At 41.9% G+C, this 17,171-nt stretch overlaps 2 protein-coding genes across 4 annotated transcripts in view; both read left to right on the top strand.

The window, feature by feature from the left end:
- The first annotated feature begins 471 nt into the window (after window positions 1–471).
- Window positions 472–5,921, top strand: akap17a (A kinase (PRKA) anchor protein 17A). 3 transcript variants are annotated; one of them, XM_086052422.1, is made up of 7 exons: window positions 472–716; window positions 1,625–1,843; window positions 2,119–2,337; window positions 2,793–3,005; window positions 3,632–3,780; window positions 3,859–4,099; window positions 4,669–5,921. In XM_086052422.1, exons 2-7 carry the CDS (start codon window positions 1,664–1,666, stop codon window positions 5,470–5,472), a joined length of 1,806 nt encoding a protein of 601 aa, XP_085908548.1. In that variant the 5' UTR covers window positions 472–716; window positions 1,625–1,663; the 3' UTR covers window positions 5,473–5,921. The 3 variants fall into 3 exon arrangements, with proteins under 3 accessions (XP_085908548.1, XP_085908547.1, XP_085908546.1); XM_086052421.1 differs by having other exon boundaries at window positions 473–716; window positions 1,496–1,843; XM_086052420.1 differs by having other exon boundaries at window positions 473–716; window positions 1,493–1,843.
- Window positions 5,922–7,915: 1,994 nt separating this feature from the next.
- asmt (acetylserotonin O-methyltransferase) overlaps window positions 7,916–17,171 on the top strand; it is a 12,725-nt gene continuing 3,469 nt past the window's right edge. The window contains exons 1-5 of the mRNA XM_086050857.1: window positions 7,916–8,068; window positions 9,012–9,186; window positions 9,910–10,039; window positions 10,533–10,601; window positions 13,492–13,610. Coding sequence (XP_085906983.1) covers window positions 7,967–8,068; window positions 9,012–9,186; window positions 9,910–10,039; window positions 10,533–10,601; window positions 13,492–13,610 — 595 coding nt within the window. The 5' untranslated portion in view covers window positions 7,916–7,966. The remainder of the gene's footprint in view (window positions 8,069–9,011; window positions 9,187–9,909; window positions 10,040–10,532; window positions 10,602–13,491; window positions 13,611–17,171) is intronic.

Below are 17,171 nucleotides of genomic sequence, written 5' to 3'. Positions count from 1 at the left end.
AGGCTGCCTGACTGCAGCTACTGACCTACATACACAGCAAAGGGAGCAATGCCTGTTATGTAAATTTCCCTGCCGTCCTTTCAGGGAATTTGTGCCATTGGTGCTCTCTCATTGGACTAATCCATATTCAATCTAGCTCACATTCAGTCCCCAAGAGCCATATTCAGTGAGTCACACTGATGGAGCCCAACATGCAACAAGAAAGAATTGGTATAGTATTAACATTGTGGAAGTACCGGTAGTCATAATTTTGTGGAAAGATAAGATGATATATTTTTTTAATCTATTCATTGCTTTGGTCAAAAGTAATAAGAAAATAATCATCTAACCATCCATTTTCTATACCTGTTGAGGGTATATATATATATATATTTATTATTATTATTTTTTTTTTTTTCATATATGTTTTCATTTTATTTACAGTACTTTCAATTTGATAGCAATAGTATGTAATACTCACTTATTTCCACGTGGTGTTGCTGTTCTAGACAACCACGAGGTATTGCGCGACACTCGTTGGTCCGCCGTGGGGTCAAAGTTGTCATGATGCGGAAGTGGCTTTGCTTGTGTTCATTTGCTTCCGCGGGTCGTCGGCTGCCCTCAAAATAATTTTATTGTCTTTTACCGCGAGGTGACCAGATGTGTGATAGTTTTAATTTTTTGTCATAAAAGAAGGTTCAAGAGCTTCGTTCCTACTACACGGGCGGGGTTTTAAGGTAAGTGCGAGTCAAGGAACTGTCTATGCTAACTAGGTTAGCCTGTCACCAGTCTTTATAAGATACCTTACAGTAGGCAGCGTAGCCAGTTCTTCCACCGGATTAAAATATTAGTCTAATAATTAAAAGTGGTATTGTTCACTACGTTCCAGACATTAAAACATTCTTAATTGGGTGTCAAAAGTGGCATGGCGGTTTATAAAAACAGTAACTCCTTAGAGTTTAAGTCTTTGAAAGCACGCCATTTGAAGATAGATGGCTTCCCCGAATGATCGAGCAGCACACTACAGAGAGATTCTGCAGCAATTGCTTTGTTCAGTGTGCGAGAAGAGGCAAACGTTGTAGCAGGACAACTCGTGCCTGCTCACAATGCCATGAGCATTCGACAGTTCGTGACTGAGAAGAACAATGTGGTGCTGAAATATGCCTTCAAATGTAAACACTAATTCTCAAGTTATAACCCTACTAACGGTGTTAACATTATTGCTACTTGCAAATGTGTGTGATTCACAGATGACACAAATGATTACTGCTTTGGTCCGGTGGCTGCATGGCTAGTAGCGGCTAAACTGCTAATGCTACATGTGCAGGCTGTGCAACCTCTGCTTGCATTTTCATGGCTTTCCACATTATCACTTTGGCGGAACTTGTCATTTGGATTTGTAAAATATATATATTTGTGACACCAGTCCTGGACCGTAGCTATCACATAGCTATTTTTTTTTTTTTTTGCATTTCAGTGTTTTCTAACAATAATAGTCTTCTCAAACCTCCAGCAGATTTCCGCGCTGTTTGCCATAATGACCACCATCGTCCATGACACCACAGAGGCGGTGTGCCTCTCCGCAGACCACAACATGTACTTGAAGCCCATTGCCAAAATGACCATCAGCGTGACACTTCCACAGCTCAAGTTGCCGGGAAAGAGCATCTCCAACTGGGAGGTAATGGAGAGGGTCAAGGCCATGGTGGTGCCCGACCAGTTTTCAGCCCTGCGGGTCTCTAAGAGCACCATGGACTTCATCCGTTTTGAGGGAGAAGTGGAGAACAAAACGGTTGTCAAGAGTCTATTGAGTCGCCTGGATGGGAAGAGCATCAAACTTAGTGGATTTACTGATGTGTTGAAGGTAAGTCGCTGTGTTTATTTTGGAACACAGAGGTCACACGAGTCCCTCTCTTACTGTGTGTTAATTCACATTGCATTGATCAGATTAAATGAAATACTTATTCGAACCATATTCGTTTATACAAATTTTTAGTGGGTTTAAAGTGAAAAAAGACACTTTATTAGGATTAATAGAACTAATCAAAACGATTTTCCTGAGCTAAAAATAATGTAGATACAATTTGAATGAGTCCCAATTATTATTATTTATTTTTTTTTCTTTCTTTTTCTTCCCAGGTTCGTGCGGTGGAGAACAAAGTGGACTTCCCAACAAGGCACGACTGGGACTCATTCTTTCGAGATGCCAAAGACATGAATGAGACTCTACCGGGTGAGCGACCCGACACAATTCACCTGGAAGGTCTGCCCTGCCGCTGGTTCAGTCAGAAACAAAGCGGTTTTCCTGATCGGCCGTGTGAGGAGGTCCTCATCGCTGTCTTCGAGGCCTTTGGCAAGGTACACCTGTTTCACCACTGTCTGAATTTTTATTTTCGTCATGCGTGACCCTGCGAAGGTGAGAGGTTATTTTGTGGCTGCTCTCCATAATTACTACCTTTCAGGGGGGAAAAAAAGGGAAAAAAAACACATTCTTGCTTGAGATGTAAAGTCCTATCATATACTTTTGTGCATTAACATCAACCCAGCACTTCCACCTTTTCATGTTCATTTACTAATTTAAATTGCTAAAAAAAAAAACGCCTGCACTAATTAATCACACACTTTAGACTCCGCTTGAGCACTTTCTAACACAATGTATTTTCCTTGCTAGCGAATGACATTTGTCATCATGAAAAAAAGAAACAAACTATTAAACTTTAGGTTAGGCTATGAAATTATATCAGCGTGTATATTGTAACATTGTGACATCTTCAGTAATAATGAAAATAAATGAACTGTATTTGTCGATTCAGGTGCGAAATGTGGACATCCCAATGCTGGATCCATACAGGGAGGAGATGCTGGACAAGAACTTTAATACTTTTAGTTTCGGGGGCCATCTGAACTTTGAGGCTTATGTGCAGTATCACGAGTACTGCGGCTTCACCAAGGCTATGGACACGCTGCGGGGCATGAAGCTGATGCTGAAAGGAGATGATGGAAAGGCAGTGGCCTGCAACATAAAGGTACATTAAATGCTAGCTGGCTGCAAGAAGCCACATTAGCCGGCACTCTGCTCCTTCTATTCCTGATCATGAACTGATTGAGCAACATGCACCTATTAAACATGGTTCATTTTAGTACCGTATGTCATTTAGACCGCTTATGTGAGCCGTGTGGGAGGCCGCAAGTGTAAGACACAATTAAGCTGGTTTCATCTCAGACACACCAGGCTCCTTTAAGGCCTTTTAATGTAATGAGAATCAAAGCTGCTCATGTTGTGTTGGGAGGGAGGCTGATTCAAATGAGAATTAAAGCTCTGTTGCGCAAATCTTTACTTAGAGACGAGAGACGGTGAGCTTGCATTTGTTTGCTAATAAAGTGGTCAAACACAATCCCATTTGGTTTTGCTTGGAGACCTCGGATTCAGTTAGAAAAAAACCCATCCATATATAAATAAATTGTGCTTGTTATTACTAAATAGAATAAATTGTTTCAATTACCATTTGGAACAGATCTATCAGATACGTTGTTGTTAAGCCTCCCAATATAAAAGAACATAACCGATAACATGTTTTTTGTCATGTGGACATCAATAAATTACTTATTAAAAGTTTTTCAGGTCCAGATTTGCTGTCTGTATTCTCTCCAGGTGACGTTCGACACCACCAAGCATCTCGGCGAGTCCGCTGTGAAGAAGCGAAACCTGGAGAGGCTCAAGCTGCAGGAGTTGGAGAAGCAGCGTGAGGAGCAGAAGCGGCGGGAAAAGGAAGAAGAAGAGCGACGTAGAGAGCAGGAGCGGTAAGGACCCCCGGTGTTAAAAAATATGTGATGCGATTCCCTCAGATATTGACCCGGCCCAAACGGGCTCTCCTCTAGGAAACAGAAGGAGCAGGAAGAAGAGGAGCGGGAGCGGAAGAAGGAGGAGAAGCAGCGAAAACGTGAGCAGAAGCTGCAGGAGAGAGAAGAGAGGAGGAACATGAAGAGGGTGAGGAAGCAGCAGGAGGAGGAGCAGAAGAAGCTTCAGATGAAGATCGCCATGGAGGAAAGGAGGCTTCTTTTGGTTCAGCGCAATCTGGAATCAATCCGGCTCATCGCTGAGCTGCTGGCCAGAGCCAAGGTACCGCTGGAGCAAAAATTACAATACTGGGCCTAATCTTAACAACATTTTTATTTCCTGCACGGTGCGGGGAAGGGGGCGAAGATTTGGCCTGATAGAGGGCTGGGCGATTATGGAAAAAGTAATAATCATGATTTTTTTTGGTATTGGAATCACAATTAATAAAAACGATTATTCATTGATTTCAAAATTTAGTATTTATTCAACGACTAATAATCAACCACTCAAATCTACCATTGGAGCCTCTTGGCCATTCATCCCTGCATGTAAAATACTTTATTCTTGAACACTTTTCTTTTTGCCCGGTGAAAAATGATCTTGTGAAATTCGAGCCTCTTGCATTTTCTTCCTACTAAAAACTACAAACAGTTGTGTGGGGGAAAGTTATTGAAAAAATATGATTGATGTTAAAAAGTCTGAAACATTCAACCCCGTATTTAATTACTCTTTTTAATTTGATTTTTTGTTGTTGTCATTTTTGACACGTCAAGTTTTCTGACCGATTGAACATAAAATTGCCGTTTTGTTTTTACATTCTTGCGTTGTAAATTGCTTCTATTTCCCCCAAGGCGGTCAAGCAGCAGCAGCAGGAGAAGGAGCGCGCCGAGCGCGAGGAGCAGGAAAAGCGGGAGAAGGCTCGGCAGGAGGAGGAGCGGGCCCGTCGCCAGCAGCAGGAGGCCTGCCGGCGCAAGCAGCAGGAGGAGCTCCTCAAGGTGGAGCTGGAGAAGGAACGGGCCCTGGACCTCCAACGCCGGGAGAAGGAGTTGAGGGAGAAGCTGCTCTCCAACATGCTGAAGAAGAGCAGCGAGAAGGAGCAGGACAACGCCGAGGAGAGCGAGGCGGCTCCGGACCCAGGCAGGGAGGACGCGTCCCTGCCGGTCCTGGGTCAGGTGAACGGAGTGAAGGCTGCAGGGGGCAAAGAGAAACAAGTATCCAAACCTTCGGAAGTGCCAGGAAAAGAAAGGGGGACAAAGGAGAGGAAGGTGGCTGAGGATGTGAAGAAGACTAAGGAGGAGAAAAGGAAAGAGGAGGTGAGGAGCAGGCATAGCAAGGAGCGTGATCGCAGCTCCAGGAGGCAACATTCCAGCAGAAGGAGAAGGAGCAGCAGCCACCGCAGGACTTCCCGGAGGAGCGACAGCCCGCGCCGCAACAGGAGGCGCAGCCACAGCCACTGGAGCAGGAGCACAAGCTCCAGCCGGGACAGGAGCAGGAGCAGCAGCGGGAGGAGCTACAGCAGGGGAAGGAGCCGCAGGCACGCTCACCGCCGACACAGCAGAGGCGACTCCAGGAGCAGCAGCCGGGACAGGAGTCGCTACGGTCGAGAATACAGGAGGCGCAGCTACAGTCGGGACAGGAGTCACTCCAGAAGATGAACACACTCCTCTTGACGCATTTCAGCCAGGTCCTTCGTTTTGGCGTTTGCATGTCAAATGAAGAGAGTATTTCAAAGAGACACAAACAGCTTTGTGTATTGTTTTTCACACTAACGTTAAGGCAAGTGTGCATTGTTAGTCATCCATTCCACACTCACGTGACATTGCATTGGCTACATCGGTAAACAATCGGAACTCATTCACTGCCATTAACTAGTATGCTTGCCAATTACAATTTTTTCAATGGGGATAGGTTGGGGGAGCGTCTGACGCTGCTCCACTGTCAATGTCAAACTTGGAAACAACTTAAGTGATGCAGCAGCGCCAGTAGATGGCAGCGATGCCCCATTATAGATACGAGATCAGCACCGGTGGAGTTCACTGGGAGAAAACGGCTGCAACCTACCTTTGTTCTATAATGATTATTAAACAATGAGAGTCAAACTCGGTTTCCTGGTAAAAGGAGAGAGTCTATTCTTTCATTTGGTAGAGGTTTGCACAATCATTGGACACAATTTCCCGTGGGTGTGAAAATGCTGTAGAATGGCTGGCAGTGAATGAGGGAATAGAAAATCAGCAGAGCCGGGCATTCCGGACCGGTTCGTCTATCCGTCACTGACGGTTGACAAATGACGGGAAAAAATTGTGAATAGACGGATCAAGCATAGACGGAAACCCCTTTATTTAGTCCGCCATTTGTCTGCAGTCCATCATAAGGGATAAGGGGCTGGGGGGAGGGGGTGCCTGAGTGAAAGTTAAGTCGGACTCACTGACGGGCGGCCCTTTAATATTAGAGGAGTAGCGGCCTGTGGACGTGTACTAATTTTTCCTCCACGGAAAAAAAAGCGGAAGACGGAAGGGTACCAACGCTTAATTAGCTTTTTAAATTTCAACAGTCGGCATAGGTTTAATTCCCAGCCAGGACAAAAAAAAATTGCAATGTAAAAGCAATGTCTGGTTTACCAATGGAATATTCTTTTTCACACATCTAACAGTATTTGTGCACTAGCGTACAAACAAATATGAGTTTTCTGCATTATTAAAAAAAAAAAAAAAATCAACCAGCAAATACTTGACTAATATTAATGCACTTGGAGCTAACTGTTTAGGATGAGTCCCCAACAAGCTCTGTGACCACTTCTGCTGCAACTGAAGACTCGGTGGAAGAAGCAAACAACTGGATGCTGCTCCTACACAACTGTGAACTACTGACCACTTGACAACATGTCTCGGCTGCCTCAAATGCTTCTGACCGTTCTTTGAGTTTGTCTTTTGAACCAGCCCATAAAAACTCAGGATTTACATCAATGGTTTGAACACATTTTTATTTCTCTAAAGGCATTTTTTTTGGGGTGAGATTTTGCGATTGTTTTGGAAGTTTACTTGTTAGTATGACCGAAGGAATAGTGATACATTCTGAAGCTGATTAAATAAGCAGCCTAGTTTCCAGAACAATAGCAATGTAAGAACTCTTGACCTCGCCGCCATGCTTACGTTGTTACGTTGCAAGGGAATCAAGTAGGTGCTTGTCGCTGGGTGAGAGTTTTGAGATTTGTCGAATCGGTGTACTGTTCAGCCTCCTGGATTACGCTCGCCACAAAGTTACAATAAAACTTCCAGGCTTTGTATGTTGGTATGATTTTGCGATGACTTGCATTCAGAGCAACTGAAAGGAATGCAACTGCATGTTTATGGGCTGATTTAAAGGGGAAATCAACCCAAACATTTTTTTTTCAAGAATATGTTCCTAGCAGGCCGACTAGTCGAAACACAGCAGTCTGATTAATATTGCGTTTGTGGAATATGACTTAAGCAGCAAAAACCACCTGTTTTTAGGCATCTCAGGGGGCGGCCATTTTGTCATTTCTGTCAATTGAAAATGACATCACAACTACTCACTTGTTTTATGAAGCTGATCCATGATTGGTCGTTACCTAAGCCCTGAGCAGTTGTGATATCATTTTCAGTCGACAGAGGTGACAAAATGGCCGTCCCCAGAGATGGCTAAAAAAAAGAGTGGATTAACTCTTATTCCACAAACGCAATATTTATCAGAATGCCTTGTTTCAACTAGTGGGCTTGCATAGAACATATTCTTGGAAAAAAAGAAATACCCCTATGAGCGTGTTTTATTTTTGGGACACCTGGATCCCTACAAAAGAAGCCAAAAGACGAAAATAAAGAACTTTCATCTAGATCTTCCCACAAAAGTGGAATTGTAAAATGTTCCAAAATGTGCTCCTCTTACACACAAGCAAAAGTCTCCATTGGCGTGTGTGATCATGAACAATGCCGCAGTGTGTTTTGTTTCATGGTCCAGTGGCCAGTGAAGGAGGCCCTGCTCTAATCTGGGTTATCGTCATCTAATCAGATTAGCCCACTGCTACATGGCCATTTTCTGTGGCTTTAGTCTGGTTTTGTCTCCACTTGTCAGACACCGTGAAGGGAGCGGCCTTCTTTCATACGACGAGCAACGCTGAAGAGTTTGTGCTCCATGGCAGGTCGGCATGTGATGGACTCAACTGAGGATTCGCCTGCTGCTGGAAAATATCCCAGGAAAATACTGGAGTATATGGAAGGCTTCCTTGTCTCCAAGGTAACGCGCATTTCTAGACAGAAAGAACCAATGCAACAATCAGATGTGATAAAATCCATATTTCCATTTTCTATGGCATGTATCCTCACCAGGGTGAGTTGGACAATCATTTGATTTGGGGGACAGGAGCAGGGTAAACCCTGGCCTGTAAAACAGCTGATCGAGTGAAAGTTTTATTCCCTAAACTATAATTTTGATATGATTATATCCGATGGGGAACTAAAACCGAAATTCACAACCTCCAGAAAAGTGAATATTACATGAAAAAAAAACGATTGTCAAATGTATTTTTAAAATGGATTTTAGGTTGGAATTGGCCCCCTGAAACGTATGCATTTGTATATTGACTCTGTAAAATAATTAGCTACTTGAGTTCCACTTTTTGCATTGAACTAACGAAATAAATGAACTTTTCTACCACATTCTAATATACTTTATTGACACTGATGAACAAATTGATGCCCTCGTTTATTTCTCTAACTCATCAGGTTTTCAAGGTATATATTTATGAATTACGGGTTAGGTTTAGCAATAGGTGCATTTTTTTTTCTCAAACTTATTTTTTTATAAATTACAACGCATGGTAAAATTCATATTGCGCGGGTTTTTAGGAAAAATGTACGGAAGGGCAAAAAAAGAAAAAAAGGTGCTAGAAATTTTTTAAACAAATCAGCATCATTAAGAGACACAAAACCATCTCTGATTAAAATTAGTTGTTGACCAGAGTGACCAATTTATTGAGGTACTGTTGTATGGAACATAAATTGAAATAATTAAGAATCATAGTTGCAGTTCAAAGAGCTAAATGTGGGCAGACTGTTTTAATTAAATGCCTCATCGAAAATTATTTTGTAGTGCAAATTAGTGTTACCCACCACCTCCTCACTATTGATGCTGTGTTAAATTCAACCCGACCTTCACATTTCCTTCTCCCGTGAGCCAGACTTTGTTCACGGCCTGCGAGCTGGGCGTGTTCGACGTGTTGTTAGGAGCAGGACGCCCTCTGTCTGCTGATGACGTCAGCCAGGCGGTCGGTGCCAGCTTGGAAGGCACCCAGAGACTGCTGGCGGCCTGTTGTGGCCTTCAGCTACTTGAGACGCACCAGCAAAATGGGCAAGGTGAGTGGACTTGTGTAACGTATTAACCTTTTGAGACAGATATGAGACAGCACCTGAAGTTTTTCCGAGAATATTTTCCCAGCTGGCCCACTAGTTGAAACACGGCATTCTGATTAATATTGCGTTTGTGGAATAAAAGTTAATCCACCTGTTTTTAGCCATCTCCGGGGGCGGCCATTTTGTCACTTGCTAACCTGTTTTCAGAAGCTGAGTCGTGATTGGTCGTTACCTGAGTCCTGAATAGTTGTGATGTCATTTTCAGTCGACAGACGTGACAAAATGGCCGACCCCTGATATTCAGAATGAGATCAGAATGCCTTGTTTCAACTACAGTAGTGGGTTTGCATAGAACATATTCTTGAAAAAAATATGTCTGGGTTGACTTCCACTTTAAGCAAGTACATTTCTTGGCAAAGGGATTTTAGATTCCAGGTTTTTGTCATACATTGTCTGTGGTGCGACTTGCCTTTAATTTGTTCAGCGCGGTTGGTTCAAACCGAAATGATTATGCCTGACTGATTATATAAGACAATTTTGAGGAAATCTCACTACTGCCACCTCTGAATTCATTTTGTAGCTAGCTAAGGATGTCAATGACATGATCAGGCCTGACACTCCTTGCCTTTTCTCTCTTTTGTTCCACTTCCTCACCATTTCATCATGAGAGGTGAAAAGGTCTTTGGACACCTGCAGCAACTCATTTGCAGTCATCTCCTTTGTTAGTGTCTTACAGTAACACGGAGCAGGCCAGCCTCTACCTGACCCGCTCTGGTCCTGCAACCCTCTACCACTCCATCCAGTACAGTTCCAGAACAATCTACCTCTGCTGGCACTACCTGACCGATGCTGTCAGGTCAGTGAGCGCAGCTTTTCCATCTCAGGGCATTTAATTCATATATAAGATATAATGAATGAAGCGGCATGGTGGATGGACAGACACCCACACATATTTGGGGTATTAAAGGGTTTCTAGTGGCCCGAAGGGTTAGAGCACGTTAAAGCCTCTGTGCGCCCAAATTGATTTCAGTCTCATTATTATCTCTAAGCAGCTCTGGCGGTCATAGTTCAATTCTGAAAGTGAAGGAAAACAGTCATTAAAAATCATGCCATGAAGATGAAGCCACTGCCTTTGAAATTACTCATCAAATATTTTCCATGCAGTATAGTTTGGTTTTTCAGGGTTAGGTTTATGAGGAGAATTCAAATTTTTTGTTTTGTCTACAGTTGCTTATTGCTTAATGTCACTTTTGACACCCTCATTATATTCAAATCCAACCAGTTATGCACGAGTAAAAACAAGATGTATAGTTTAAAAATAAAATCATCATGTCTTTTGTGCGTCGCAGGGAGGGGAATAATCAATATGAGAAAGCCTTTGGCGTCAGCTCCAAAGACTTGTTTCAGGCTCTCTACAGGTAAGAATCCTTCTTTGATGAACACACATTGCATATACCATTTTCAAATTTCAAAGGCTGATTTTTTTCAGATATACACACACACACACACACACGTGTATTTAATTTATTTGTTTATATAGTGTCTAAATAAGTGCTTTGAAAATGCAGTCCATATCTTTACATTGTCTTTTTATGCTGAAACACTGACTTATGTTTACACCACACTTGTTTGGTAGAATTTTGTGAAGTTGTCGAGGTGAATGCTTACTTAAAGACTGCAAGTCAAAGTGTTTAGTAAATTAGAAACTCTAATGGAAAGAGACACGTAAGCTGTCTTTCTTATTAAATCATGGTTCGGTACATTTGACTTTATTTTACCATAACACTAACCTATGACACCAAAATATATATGTTTAATCAATACTCTTTATTACAATACAGATTACTTGTGTTTGTTAAAAATACATGTGAAGAGGACCTTAAAAAAATATTAAGTCGAAATTATAATATTGTGGGTTGGGGGGGGGGTGATGTGTTACAGTTAGATTATTTTTCAAAATCCTTCAATTTTGTGTGTGCTGTTCTTCAGATCTCACTCAAAAAAGTGCATTTGATCAATTCTGCACAATAAATGTTTCATGAGAATGATTGAAAAGCATTCAATATTTTCCATATTTTTATACACTATCCACATTTTCATCATTATATTTACTTGTTTCATGAGAATAAGCCCATCTTTCAATCTAATCTGATACACTGCTCATTGCTTATTCATTGACTATTGCTGTGTTGTCGTCGTTTGGTAATGTCACCATGCAGAGCATCTGATTATCTCACAGAAATGGTGCCGTTTAATAAGTTCAACTCCGTGGGAGAATATTCCCAATATGAAACGTGCAAGCAACAATGTGATCCGTCCTCGGAATGATGAATTTGCAATTCGCCGCTAATTGATAGAAAACTAAATATCAACACCTGCTCACAATGGCCAAATGAGGAGCTGCGGTTGTTTGTCCCTGCTGATTTCCCCCGAGAATACGGAGGGGAAATTAGCGCAGGAAACAAGCACGGAAGTCATTGAGGGCTTTCTTGGAGCAGCAACAGAACCATTCAAAGCTGACTGCATGACTCACACACTTGTTTACTCCTTGCCATTTAACCAGCCGCATAATGTACCTGAATAATTTAGTCAAGTCTGGAATATGGCTCGAATTCTAACACCTAAAAAAAAAAACCGTGGGACAAGGCGAGAGAGAGAGAGAGAGAGAGAGAGAGAGAGAGAGAGAGAGAGAGAGAGAGAGAGAGAGAGAGAGAGACGTTTGGCGATTCAGAGCACGTACAAGATTGCATAATGAGGAAATTAAAGCAGAATAAATGCCTTCCTCATATTTGCATCACTTACCCACTTTGCTTAAAGTGACTGATGTGTTTTCTAAAACGGTCAGATGATTTGAAACCTCTCAGCGAAATTAATGTCATTTCAAGGGCAAATATGTAGATCTCCAAGTGAACCTCGGACAGAAATACACAGATCCTTTCTCATCTCTATCTTTTCTTGTGAACAACAGCAAATTTTCAGAGAAAAATCTGAGATTCCTTTATATGCCCCTAAACATATTTTTGATCCTGATTTTTTTTTATATTGTGTTTAGGGCAGAAAATATGAGAATTGTGTTAGTGCCCCAAAACTTATGCACCTGACTGTAACATTTCAATTTACTTTTTGGACTTGAACTGCTTGACTGCTTGAAAAAAAAAAAAAAAAAAAAAAAGAGAAGAAATTGTTGGTGTTCTAAATCTTTAGACAGGCAGTGTATATTGACATGAGGGAAGGAGCCTCATTTAGACAAACCTAATAGTGCTTTGGGATCTTTGTGGCATCTATAGGCAATTATAATAAGATTATAATTTTTAAGGCGGGCTTAGTCTATACCAGGCATGTGCACAGACATGGTAGTGGCAGATGCTCAAAAAAAAGGCACCCATGTTTATTCGTACATTGAAGAAAAAAACATAAATAAATGCCTGGCAGATATCATAACACTTTGAGGGGAATTGATGACAAAGAGGGTAATTGTTATTTTTTGATTGATTACAGAAGGAGAAAAAATGGGCTGCAGCTGAAAGGGCCCTTTTTTTCGTCCAGGGCAAAAGAGCTGCCGCTATGGAGCACCACAGGGGTCTATCTGTGCACGTGCCTGGTTTCTCCATCACTACATTTTCAAACTCTGTACCTTTCAATCTCTTTAAACCAGAAAAGTCTGTAAAACAAAATATTCTAATATGCACTTTTTTATTAACGGACACCTGTTGTATTTGGGGAGAACGTCATGATAAAACGTCACCAAAATTACAACTGACAGGTCACTGTTTGGCCCTAGAGTCACTCGGTTTGTTTTACATCTGGGTTATTCCAAGTCCTGAACATCAACATTAAAACAGTGAGTCACTTTCAAAGTTCTTCCGGAGGTTAGTGTGTCATCCCAAGTTTGCTTGTGTATCAAAACCGCTTTAGTACACTCAAGTCTGGACACTTGCAAGTCTGTAGTGTTATGGAACAGAAGACGCTTTGATTTGTGCGTGCGTGTGTGCGCATGTGTGTGTGTGTGTGCGCCCTGTGGCATGGTAAAGTGCTGGGTGATGAGGTGGAGAGTTCTCAGAACAGCAGCAGTCACCACAGGCTCTTCTCTGTCGCAGCAGCCTGTCCCTCCCAAACACACACAAAGCGTCGCCATAGGGTGGTAAACAGCGTGCGTGCGGGTGAGCGCGCACGTGCGTGAGTGTTTACCGCGGAGCCGTTGGTCACAGCGTACAAGAACCAGTTCTTAGCTCGACGTAGCGACGCATCAAAACAGTCGCGAAAGATGAGTACAGTAAATAACACCCACTTGCGTTTGTGTGCGTTTAGGTCTGACGAGGAGATGGTGAAGTTCATGCAGCTAATGAATTCCATATGGAACATCTGCGGCCGAGATGTGCTCACGGCCTTTGACCTTTCGCCTTTCAAGGTCGTCTGCGACCTGGGAGGTGAGCGCGTGTGCGTTTTGTTCATCGCCGCAAGGTAATTTTCAGTGAGGTCGCGGCTTCGCTGGCCATTAACATTTCAAACTGTCAGTGCCATGTGTTAAGTGAGCGACAGCTGGCTGAGGCGCACATAAATATGCATGCTGTCCCTTGTTGTCCCGTCACACTTCACAGAGACTCCAATTAGGTACATGAGTGGCCTTCATGACAGTTTAGTGACATGAAAGGTTAGTAATTAGTATATTAGTAAACGTGGCACACTTAATCACTCTCCCTGATGGCATCAAAACAGACTTCCACTAAGGAAATAATTCACTGACCCTCTGAATGTACAGTGTTCTGCAAATAACATAATGTGATTGACTAGTGTTCAAATATACTCAGGGGACATCTTAATAGGTACAACTGAACACATGATTCGATCCAACAAGATGTCTGTCATTACATAAATAATTGTTATTACTGTGTTGCACTGTGTCATACTGAGATTTGTTTCTAATATTTTGCCCCTTAAGGTCATCATTAAAATGAGAAGCTCGCTGCTTTTGTAGTTCAAAATTCAGCACATTTTCTTAATGAGGTAAATAAAAGTACAAGTCCATTTGAACAAACACATTTGTTGTTAATGTGCTTCAGAATGTACAGTTAAAGTCAATGCGATACGAATTGTATGTGATACCGGAACTCGCCACAGAGGGGAGCTGTGAAGTCACTAAAACAGGGAAACACCCGCACACACTGAGGACATCCTTGCTCTGCACCTCTCGGTGCAGCTCGTTGTGCTCCTTCTTATGCATAATGAGGGTGCGCCTCCACCAAAGTGAGTGTGTATTATGGACAGCAGGGGTGCGAAGGGCGTGACCACAGTGTCCCATTAAGTCTTCGTCTCTCACCCAACATCTGTTACGTCTGCGCACACCTGCTGCTCAGCTCCTCAGCTCCTCCGGCTGGCCGTCTGTCCAACTTGGTGCCAAGCAGCAGCAGAGATGAATACTGAATCCACTGTCGCAGCATACATTGTCGATGCTCATGAATGATGTAATGAGTGATAATAATTTTAAGAATAGATTCAAATTATATGGCACCTTTCAAGGGACTCGAGTACGAGTATTCATAAGTAATTGTTGCTTTTCTCGTTATATAATGAAGGTGCCTCACACAGATTCATGTTGATGTGATATTTAAAAACATTTCAATGGTAGTTTTTTTCAGGAATTAGTAACCTTCTTGACGTTTATTTTAATGTAAATTCAATATATACGCTTGGAAGACAGTTGTTAGTGTTGTAAAGTGAAATGTTGAAATGTGATGTGTCCCACCTAAGCTTATATGTCTTCATTCATCAGTCTTATTTTTTTTAATTTGTCATTCCTTAAAACCAGCATCAACATTTTGTCACTTCTGTCGACTGAAAATGACATCACACACCCTCAGGTCTCAGATAACGACCAATCAAGCTCAGCTTCACAAAACAGGTGAGCCGTGATTTTTTCGTTATCTGAGCGCTGAGGGTCTGCGATGTCATTTTCAGTCGGCAGCAAGTGACAAAATGGCCGCCCCCTGAGATGGCTTAAAAAAACGGGTAAATATACCTGCTTTACTCATATTCCACAAATGCAATATTAATCAGAATGCCGTGTTTAGGTTAGTGGAGATAACCGGCAGGTAAACGAGCTCAATTGAGTAAAAGCACCTGTGGCTCAAGACGAACTGTGCCAGCGTTTTTACTTTCTGGATCTGAATTTCCCATCTCTGAGGACAGAACACATTATTGTGAAGAATATTTTTGGTTTGATTCCTCTTTAAGAATTAGCCCCAAAAATGTCTGTGTGTGTGCAGTTGACGAATTTAAAGATGACAACTGTCGAGCCGAGATTCTAAATCTCGATTTAAGATCTTTCATCACAGTTTTTCATTTGATTGGTTTCTAAATTTGAAGTGTTCCTATACAAATATTTACTGTAATTGTGACTTCGCGAGTTAATTAGCATATCTTATTCTTAGACTTCAGCACCTTTTGATGATAAATTCAGGTTATGTTGCTGACAAGTAACAAAAAGCCATTGAAACAGAGGACACTTTTTGTTTTGTTTTCATTATTTTGAATCAGAAAATGTGAAAAATGGACCCTACTAAATCCTGGAACTTCTGTTGTAGCAGGTTGCCATGACTCCTACTGTTTCACAGAGCACATAGAACAACACTTTCATCACCAACACAAATCTAGACATCTTAACTCAGTGAGGACGTTCTCATCCGAGCATTTGAGGGACAGACAACAACACATAAAGTGCACAGCAACAGTCACAAAGCTCCCATAAAAGGAGGTCGTTAACAAACTGACTCATCCAGGTCAGTTTGGGTCTCATATGTTGTGATGTTGTGTTCAGCTTGGTTTTACTCCCCTGCGTTGTGCTTTGATTTTCAGCCTCTTCTGACCCCTGTTTGATGTGAAGGGCTGATGTGTGTGTGTGTGTGTGTGTGTGTGGGGGTGCGCGCGCATGTGTGTCAAAAGACAGAATTGTCAGAATATTGACAGAAGTAGTAGTAGTAGTTCATGAAAAAGAAAGGAGCACGGCACATGATACACATGATGGCGTAAGTCAAGGGTTGTGCCATACAATGAAAGAATGAAGGACCAGAACACACACACGCCGCACACGCGCGCACGCACCCAGTTGTCATTTTGTCAAAATGAGATCTTTTGATCCTGTTTTCCACCTCAATGCTTTTTTGTCCCTCCATCAAATTCATACACTCTTTTTCCTGACCCTCTGCTTCAGATTGAGGTTGATTTAAAAAAAAAACTATGACGATAACAGCCCCACTCTCTGCCCTTATATACTATTTCAGCACCTTTCACACGGATGAGGCTCAAGCGTTAACTCGCAGTGTCACAATATGCTGATTGTGTCTCATCAACATACATGGGGGGGGGAAACAATAGTAGGGTGACTTCTTGACACAACAACTGAAAACTCAAAGGCATTCAAATGTAACTGCATAAGAATTGTGTCAATGGCCACAATCAACAATAACATACAGAATAGCTAAACCTTAGCGTTCACCAAAAATGAGAGAGCTTTTATTCCTAAAATTGATTCCAAATAGCTAACAATGTTACAGTGGCTTAGCTTGTGAGCAGCTGTAACATTATGCACGGTTTGAATCACTACGCTTAAATATAAGAACATCAAAAACGATACTGAATGATTCAATTAAAATATATTGCACATAATAATTGTACTTAAATGTTTTAAAAACAATCAGTTCCTGAAGAGTCTCTGCAAATGTATTGAACTTCAAAGTTAAATACAACTGAACTGTGCTTGGGCGATGATTCTTTTTTGTACCACACTTTGCGAATCACTGCTACAGACACTGCTTTAAGTAGCATTTTGATTGCCATGTAACTATTAGTGATACTGAAGTTACCGCTGTAAATTAAAACTAAAATAAGGCAGGATGGTGCACTAGTGCAGATCACGTTTCCCTCAGAGTCAAGATTTGAATCTCGATTGTGGCTTTCCTGTACGGAGTTTGCATAATCTCCCTGTGCTTGGT

Source organism: Filicampus tigris, chromosome 14, assembly GCF_054856515.1.
Source record: "Filicampus tigris isolate MCC_2025a chromosome 14, RoL_Ftig_1.0, whole genome shotgun sequence".
NCBI classification, from domain to species: domain Eukaryota; kingdom Metazoa; phylum Chordata; class Actinopteri; order Syngnathiformes; family Syngnathidae; genus Filicampus; species Filicampus tigris.
Note: the sequence above shows the minus strand (reverse complement) of the source record. Positions and strands in the feature narration are given on the sequence as shown.